The sequence below is a fragment of the Salmo salar genome, chromosome ssa13 (genome assembly GCF_905237065.1).
Source record: "Salmo salar chromosome ssa13, Ssal_v3.1, whole genome shotgun sequence".
Lineage (NCBI taxonomy): Eukaryota > Metazoa > Chordata > Actinopteri > Salmoniformes > Salmonidae > Salmo > Salmo salar.
This window is the reverse complement of record NC_059454.1, coordinates 14454304-14464249: the sequence shown is the minus strand read 5'-3', so window position 1 is coordinate 14464249 and position 9946 is coordinate 14454304. Positions and strand designations below refer to the sequence as shown.

The following is a 9946-nucleotide window of genomic DNA, read 5'->3' as shown; positions in this document are numbered from 1 at the left end:
TTGTTTACAAGCCTGCTTGATGTTCTACAACTTTGATCTGCTGTCCTAATTAATGAAGTTGAGGATTCTGGAACTATTTATTTTATATTCCACACCTAAATTCTGTTTCCATGCATACCTGTACCCCAAGTGCCCATCCTTATGTCTTTGCCCCAGATGAATTCATCTGTTTTTTTATTATGTGTGAATATGGAAATCCCTGTACGTAAAACTGTCTGCAATCTCATCTCTCCCTCTGATCTAAGATGAATTGCTGGAGGTGTTTACCAAATCTTCTGTTTTTAATCCAGTGAGGCAGAGAAGAAAGCACCATATCCTCCTTTCATGATAGAGAGATGGTAATCTGATGGGATAGATAACTGCAATCCTCTAAAAATAGGTTTCAGATTACATGCTCAAATGAACATGCTCACATCACTGATGATTTCGAATGTAACATTCTCACATCACCACTGATGATTTCAAACGTAACATTCTCACATCACCACTGATGATTTCAAACGTAACATTCTCACATCACCACTGATGATTTCAAACGTAACATTCTCACATCACCACTGATGATTTCAAACGTAACATTCTCACATCACCACTGATGATTTCAAACGTAACATTCTCACATCACCACTGATGATTTCAAACGTAACATTCTCACATCACCACTGATGATTTCAAACGTAACATTCTCACATCACCACTGATGATTTCAAATGTAACATTCTCACATCACCACTGATGATTTCAAACGTAACATTCTCACATCACCACTGATGATTTCAAAGTAACATTTACATCACCACTGATGATTTTCAAACGTAACATTCTCACATCACCACTGATGATTTCAAACGTAACATTCTCCCATCACCACTGATGATTTCAAATGTAACATTCTCACATCACTGATCATTTCAAATGTAACATTCTCACATCACTGATCATTTCAAATGTAACATTCTCACATCACCACTAATCATTTCAAATGTAACATTCTCTGACTGTGATCTGATATATCTGTTAGTGTTACAACAGTGGTTTAAGTACTTAAGGAGCAAAGTAAGGATACTGAAGTTAACATACGGGATCCACTTTGGATAATTTTGTGGATATTTTACTAAAACACTTGCCTTTATTTGAATTCAAACATTGAGTTGTTCAGAGAAAATAACCCTGGAGGATAGTACACAAATAAAACGTTCAAGAACATACAGCATCATCCACATATTTTAATTAGCAAAACAAAACACCATGCTTGTCATTTCAACATTAAGTTAGAATCCAATCTTTCATAAACCTCTCCGACTGAGTAAAAAAAAGTGCAAATATATACAAAACACTTCATTGCAGCCAGCGTTTTAAAGGACTCATTCCTACAACTCCTTCAAAGTAACAAAATAAAATATAAAACCAAAAACAATAATTTAAAAAGAAACATTTTAAACAAATAATTATACAAAATATATTTATATATTTATATAGAATTAAGGACTAGGCAGAGCAATCATCCGTCAGTCAATCAGCCAGTCAGTCACAAAGCTACTTCCTCTTCAGACTAAGTTAATAAATTCCATATATCTTTGAAGCTGTAAACAAGTTTGTTACGTTAAATCGATTAAAACATTTGGGATAAACAGACAAAACCAACAAATAAATTAGAATCAATTTATCTGAGACAAATGTTTTTGTTTTTTTACTAGAACACCGACTATAATGTAATAGTTCTACAGTATCTACTTAGAAACATCACAGGTTTGCACTCACTCTTTTCTTCCTTACATGTTACAGGTGCTTTTTTATCTTCCTGTTTATACAACATTACAAAAGCAGACGTACCGACGTGTCTGCAGTGGCTCTGAGTTCTACAGCCCAATCACTTGGCCTTCACTAGTTTACAAGTGATGTATGGCAGGCAGCCAAACTGTAGGCCTACTTTGGATATGATTACAGATTTCACCCAAGAAACCTGATACCGTGTTGCACTTACTATTTTAACCAGTTTCAAACCCTATGAGATGGCGTTAACCAAGAGGTACTAAGTCAAAATTCAAGATGTTCTCTTTCAGATTTATGATAAGCTATAATTTTAGAGGCTCAAACAGAGCGTTGATACCTGTAATACACCTGCAATGCTGACAGGGCAGCTCTGGCAAGCTGGCAGTCATTTGTGACTGAGTCCTTTTCACACACAGTGGACGGTGAGATCCGCACCAGACCTAGATCCAGATACACTGACCCCATTTCTCTGCCCCAAAATAACACCAGGATGTTGAAACCCATTCTCCTTAATTATCCTCCTGCAGCTCTTAACATGCTAATGAGCTCCAGTTTTATTTGAGAATGTATTTCGCTCAGAGTTCCAAGGCCAAATTCTAAATTGATTTGGTGCTTATCTACAACATGTATCTTCCATGTAGAAAAATAAGGATTTCTTCTGGTGTGGATTTAATGGGTTTCGAAAAGGTATATTAATGGCTCTTTCGCTCCTGGACTGATAAGCAAGCCTAATTATTCTACAGTAATTAGTTTGTTTCAGAGCCATTTAATCTACATAGAAAACAGAGCGTCACTGTGTTTAAGGTCCCAACGCAAAACAACACCCAGCATCTAGACTCTAGAGGGTTAACACCTGTACATTGATAAACCAAAATATTGGTTTCATTTTCTAAATTGTATTTAATCTTTGGGGACTTGATGGATAAAAAGAACAGTTATACAGAATATACTGAATTTATATTCAGGATTTGGACTACCACAAACCTCTGGGTTTAGTAGTAGAAATACATATTTGTCTTACCATTAGTTATGGGAGAACATTGTAATTTGAGGCTTTATCCTACTCAATGAACAATCTTTTAAAGATATGTTTGTACCTGAAATTGAAAACATGATATAATCTATGGTTAACAATGTATTGTAATGTGTGGGTCAAGCCGTATGGCATTATTCAACCCAAAGACAAGAGAGTGATCATTTGATTCTTCTCTGTGCCTCCTTTGGTCAGTCTGCATTCCTCACGGTTGTCACTGAACACGTGATGTAGCGATCACAGTCTTATTTTTCAGTTATGGATGTGAAGGGATTCTGTTATTCACTGAACGTACGAATGTATCCTAAATTAACCTGGTCCTGTGTGTGAATTGGCATTGAAAAGACTCTTGCAACTGTGTTAGAGACTTGACATATACAGTATACCTGTAGTACAGAGGACATCAACTGTGTTCAGGTATGTTCAGTCAAACACTGTACAAAACAAGAGTTTACATTCTTGTGTAAAATGAAAATAAATATGAAATAAATAAAGGCAAAACAATAAATACGTTGGAGAGGACTGAACTCAGAACCACCATGTAAATGTACTCAAATAATATTCAGGTATAAGCCTACCAGACTGTATTTCCTCCCAGCAGAGAGAGGAGTATGGAGAGGGGACATGGAAGTGTGTACAGTAAGCTGCTGTACCACAACTGAAAAATACAGAGCTTCTACTGTCTGTCGTGGAAGGAGTCAACAGAGAAAATGGGCATTTACCATCTGATCAGAACGTACAGGTCGGCCTACTGCTACTGGCTCTATGGGACCGTAGGGTAAACAGAATGAAGGATGAAGGTCTCCTGGGTTGGAAATCAGTATTCAACACAGTAACCTCTCTCTTCTTGTGAACAGTGCTTAGTATGGTAATGGTAACATAGGCAGCAAATAGAGGCTTTCCCCCCCCCCCATAAACTACCATGGATGACCTACCAGAAGTGAACTCACATACACATAAGCAAGTATTTTATTTAGACAGCATTTAAAACATAAAAATCTATACTGTTATCCCGTCTGTTGTGTTTGGTGTTGCGTTACACATTATGTTCAAGCTGTCATTTGTAATAATGGCAAACATCGGGACGAGAGAAAGACGATTTTCACAGAATGATTATCACAAGATAGAGAGTCTAACGGAACTGTGTTTTTTTGGTGTGTAATCTAATGAAACATGGCTTGCTGTTTTATTACTAGACCTATTGCTGTTAACGGATCAACTACTTTTAGGATGTTTGATATGGGTTATAAGGGTTGTTTCCACGACAGCAGTAGCCCTGAGTTCTGGACGGGAACCCCTGGGACCCTGACAGATCAGATTCACAGTGGAGCAGACTAAAACAATGATCTGAGTACAATTAGCTGGACAGTTACTAGGGTGGAACGTCCACGAGGAAAGGGTTTCACTTCCTGCTTGACTGCAACACAAAAGGCAAGCTTTAAAACTCTGGACTCTGAGCCATCAGCAAACGTCCATTTGGCCCGAATAAAAAATAAAAAGATAAAGGCGCTTTGTAGCTATGGCATTTGAGAGACGAGGGGGATGGTCACCCCTCAGCCCCAACACGCCCCTCAATTTATGTCACTTAATCAGGCCTCTGATGCTTCTAGAATTTGGTGTCTTTTGGCCATACACTGCCTCCTTCATCACGTACTGGCATTGAACCTCCAACCCTAACACAACAAAACAGAGCCTCAAGGCTTTCCTTTGGTGCCAAGAGGTTATAGTCTACTACTTGTACCTTACCATACTTGTGGTAAGACCCATACATTTCAAGATCAAATCTACAGTCCACACCTAAATGTTACTTTTCAGCATTTTGTACAATTATTATCGCAGACCAAAAGCTACTCTTCCCATGGCACTAGCTTGGCAGTTCAGCACAGTTTCCAAGGCAACTTACTGTATGCCTCTATTGGAATGTATCTGGTAGTTATCCACAGCAGTCCTCTTCCATTAGATTAGGCAGTTACTAGAGTCTGCCATTGAAAAGGCCAGTGTGGAGAAAAAAACAACTCAGAATGTCTCACTGGCAATGGCAGGTAGAGGTGTGAGGGAGTGAGGATATTGGGCACAGAATCTGGTCTGTAGACATTGGGCTCAATGTGCTGTGGTTCTTTGTGTTGATTGTCCAGTGTCTTATGTCCTCCTTTTTAATTGCAAAAGCTGTGGATGATCCAACACAGGTCCGTTCACCAGTTCTACCAAACCCCCATTTCCCCTTTCTCTCCCAGACCCCTGCCCCCCTGTTCCATCCTCTGTCCTCAGCTGCTGCCCGACATCAGGTTAATGGCTTGTTCCAGTTTGTGTCGCAGCTTGTGTTTGCGGCAGTACCCATCCCTGTCTAGTGCGGTCAAAATCTGAACAGAAAAGTGAGATAATTTTTTTCTCTCAACATTAACAAGACTGTTTATTGCATTACATTTAGGTATCACAGTGTAAAAAAAATCATGTTGATTTTACGGTAACTTAAAGGTAACATACTGCATTATATAAAAAATGTAACTTACAGGTAACTGACTACCAGTAAGTTACTGTAAAATACAACAAGATTTTATTTCAGTGTACATTATGTACACTTTCACAATATGAGGTCAAATAAAGCACAGAGTTGGTCCGTGTCTCCTACCTCCTCTTTGTACTTGTTGATGTAGAAGTAGAGCTCACTCAGAGCACTGAGAGTGTTGAACTCGGTGCCATGGAGACGAGACTGCTCCACCAGATAGGCATCCATGTCCTGGTCACTGATGGTAGGCATCTTACTGATATCTCTGTAGTACCTGACACAAGCAAAGAGACACAAGAGCGCTCAGTGTTAGACTCTTTGAGAGAAAATTAAATGATTACAGCAAATAAGGTAACTGAAAGTGTACCTCTCCACCCAGCTCTTGTAGTTGGGGATGTCTTTAGCGTACAGCAGCTTGTTGGAGGGCGAGTCCTTGCCCAGGCGGTGCTCTGAGGTGGAGCAGGAGTCCATGAAGGTCTGGGCCACCACAGACAGACAGGCGTCCGTGATGCTGCTCTTGTGGATGTCAAACACAAACTGGGGGTTCTTGATCACGTTCACCCAGAACCGCAGAGGCAGACTGTCAGACAGAGAGAAAGGAGAGAACGAGAGAGAGGAAGAAAAAGATTGGGACCATTATAGGTGAATCTTAGAGTTACAGTTGGTATTGAAGTGTCACTTCACAATGATACAATAGTTGACAATTCAAAACACAGATTTGAAAAACTACTCAAATAGAATTTTGAGGCACTAAAAGCAGTCATAGTCACACATGGCACAGTATGGTAAAATCTTATGAATTTCCATGTGTTACGTTTTAGTCACTTGTCATAGATCAGATGTCCAAAAGGTTTTTTACCAAGCGCACAGTTACAGCTTGGGCTCCATTGACCTATTAATCTTTTCAATGCAGGGTCTTGGTAGTCTTAAACAAATCTACTTTGAAACAAAAGTACACCTCACAGACATGGTTATGGGCTTAACAAAAGAAGACACCTGTACCATGTCAGACACAGAGTTGAAATGTATTACATTCTGAGTTTGCGTCCCGATATTACACTTTATATACACCACAGAAGACTGAAATATAACAAAAACCGTTTGACATAGAAACACCAGATGTTCTGCATATTTTTTAATAACGTCTATTAATTATGAAATGATGAACAATATGAATAACATTCCACCCATGAGTCCATTAGAGGGCAGCTGTAAGGAACACTCTGTGCTTACCAGTTGCTCTTCCAGGTGTGGCGGACATCAGGGTCAGTGATCTGCCTCTTGTCGGCCTGCTCATCCAGGAAGTCAAACATGTACTTGATGGCCAGAGGGAGGGCACTGCCGCGATGGGCCGTGCTGAACACTGTCTCAAAAAGGTCATCCACAAACTTCTGCAGAGTTCCCTGTATGGTGATCAGACAAGCGGTGTTAACACAGAGTCCAAGATAGGAATGTGTGCCTGGCAACAATACATTATCATGACACATTATGAGACAATCCACTAAAATACAGAGTTCAATCAACAGACTACAACGAGAAGAGACCTTGGTGGCCAGTAGGCGGGTGAGATAGATCTCAGACACCATCTTGCTGCCGCGGTCGCCCTCCCGTTGGTCAGCGTGCTCGTGATTCTTGACCAGGTGCCAAAGCTTGGTGCCAGTCTCCTGGTCAGGGGTGATCATGGGGGCCCGGGAGCGCAGGCTGTCTGGGCTGCTGGACGTCCTCAGGAGGCTCTCTGGAAACACAACAACACAGATACTGTAGGAGGCTGGGCTTTCATATAGTAGGTATGGAAAAACTGAAAGGGTCATTAGGTATTACCATAACGGCTCAGAGAGGTTCATTAATACATACCATAACGGCTCAGAGAGGTTCATTAATAGGTACCATAACGGCTCAGAGAGGTTCATTAATAGGTACCATAACGGCTCAGAGAGGTTCATTAATACATACCATAACGGCTCAGAGAGGTTCATTAATACGTACCATAACGGCTCAGAGAGGTTCATTAATACGTACCATAACGGCTCAGAGAGGTTCATTAATACGTACCATAACGGCTCAGAGAGGTTCATTAATACGTACCATAACGGCTCAGAGAGGTTCATTAATACGTACCATAACGGCTCAGAGAGGTTCATTAATACGTACCATAACGGCTCAGAGAGGTTCATTAATACGTACCATAACGGCTCAGAGAGGTTCATTAATACGTACCATAACGGCTCAGAGAGGTTCATTAATACATACCATAACGGCTCAGAGAGGTTCATTAATACATACCATAACGGCTCAGAGAGGTTCATTAATAAATACCATAACGGCTCAGAGAGGTTCATTAATACATACCATAACGGCTCAGAGAGGTTCATTAATACGTACCATAATGGCTCAGAGAGGTTCATTAATACATACCATAACGGCTAAGAGAGGTTCATTAATACTAACCATAACGGCTCAGAGAGGTTCATTAATACATATCATAACGGCTCAGAGAGGTTCATTAATACATACCATAACGGCTAAGAGAAGTTCATTAATACATACCATAACGGCTCAGAGAGGTTCATTAATACATACCATAACGGCTCAGAGAGGTTCATTAATAGGTACCATAACGGCTCAGAGAGGTTTATAATAGGTACCATAACGGCTCAGAGAGGTTCATTAATACGTACCATAACGGCTCAGAGAGGTTCATTAATACGTACCATAACGGCTCAGAGAGTTCATTAATACGTACCATAACGGCTCAGAGAGATTCATTAATACGTACCATAACGGCTCAGAGAGGTTCATTAATAGGTACCATAACGGCTCAGAGAGGTTCATTAATACATACCATAACGGCTCAGAGAGGTTCATTAATACGTACCATAACGGCTCAGAGAGGTTCATTAATACGTACCATAACGGCTCAGAGAGGTTCATTAATACGTACCATAACGGCTCAGAGAGGTTCATTAATACGTACCATAACGGCTCAGAGAGGTTCATTAATACGTACCATAACGGCTCAGAGAGGTTCATTAATACATACCATAACGGCTCAGAGAGGTTCATTAATACATACCATAACGGCTCAGAGAGGTTCATTAATAAATACCATAACGGCTCAGAGAGGTTCATTAATACATACCATAACGGCTCAGAGAGGTTCATTAATACGTACCATAACGGCTCAAAGAGGTTCATTAATACATACCATAACGGCTCAGAGAGGTTCATTAATACATACCATAACGGCTCAGAGAGGTTCATTAATAAATACCATAACGGCTCAGAGAGGTTCATTAATACATACCATAACGGCTCAGAGAGGTTCATTAATACGTACCATAACGGCTCAGAGAGGTTCATTAATACATACCATAACGGCTCAGAGAGGTTCATTAATACTAACCATAACGGCTAAGAGAGGTTCATTAATACATACCATAACGGCTCAGAGAGGTTCATTAATACATACCATAACGGCTAAGAGAAGTTCATTAATACATACCATAACGGCTCAGAGAGGTTCATTAATACATACCATAACGGCTCAGAGAGGTTCATTAATACATACCATAACGGCTCAGAGAGGTTCATTAATACATACCATAACGGCTCAGAGAGGTTCATTAATAGGTACCATAACGGCTCAGAGAGGTTCATTAATACATACCATAACGGCTCAGAGAGGTTCATTAATACATACCATAACGGCTCAGAGAGGTTCATTAATACGTACCATAACGGCTCAGAGAGTTCATTAATACGTACCATAACGGCTCAGAGAGATTCATTAATACGTACCATAACGGCTCAGAGAGGTTCATTAATAGGTACCATAACGGCTCAGAGAGGTTCATTAATACGTACCATAACGGCTCAGAGAGGTTCATTAATACGCACCATAACGGCTCAGAGAGGTTCATTAATACGTACCATAACGGCTCAGAGAGGTTCATTAATACGTACCATAACGGCTCAGAGAGGTTCATTAATACGTACCATAACGGCTCAGAGAGGTTCATTAATACGTACCATAACGGCTCAGAGAGGTTCATTAATACGTACCATAACGGCTCAGAGAGGTTCATTAATACGTACCATAACGGCTCAGAGAGGTTCATTAATACATACCATAACGGCTCAGAGAGGTTCATTAATACATACCATAACGGCTCAGAGAGGTTCATTAATAAATACCATAACGGCTCAGAGAGGTTCATTAATACATACCATAACGGCTCAGAGAGGTTCATTAATACGTACCATAACGGCTCAGAGAGGTTCATTAATACATACCATAACGGCTCAGAGAGGTTCATTAATACTAACCATAACGGCTAAGAGAGGTTCATTAATACATACCATAACGGCTCAGAGAGGTTCATTAATACATACCATAACGGCTAAGAGAAGTTCATTAATACATACCATAACGGCTCAGAGAGGTTCATTAATACATACCATAACGGCTCAGAGAGGTTCATTAATACATACCATAACGGCTCAGAGAGGTTCATTAATAGGTACCATAACGGCTCAGAGAGGTTCATTAATACATACCATAACGGCTCAGAGAGGTTCATTAATACATACCATAACGGCTCAGAGAGGTTCATTAATACGTACCATAACGGCTC

General features: G+C 40.1%; 1 protein-coding gene across 3 annotated transcripts in view; it reads right to left on the bottom strand.

The window, feature by feature from the left end:
- Positions 1–1206: 1206 nt before the first annotated feature.
- The window catches only part of LOC106566493 (plexin A3-like), a 165249-nt gene continuing 156509 nt past the window's right edge, over positions 1207–9946 (bottom strand). For all 3 annotated transcript variants that reach the window (XM_014134573.2, XM_014134572.2, XM_014134574.2), the window contains exons 28-32: positions 6857–7047; positions 6546–6715; positions 5680–5892; positions 5436–5586; positions 1207–5166 (exon numbers count right to left, since the gene is read on the bottom strand). In XM_014134573.2, coding sequence (XP_013990048.2) covers positions 5071–5166; positions 5436–5586; positions 5680–5892; positions 6546–6715; positions 6857–7047 — 821 coding nt within the window. In that variant the 3' untranslated portion in view covers positions 1207–5070. The remainder of the gene's footprint in view (positions 5167–5435; positions 5587–5679; positions 5893–6545; positions 6716–6856; positions 7048–9946) is intronic.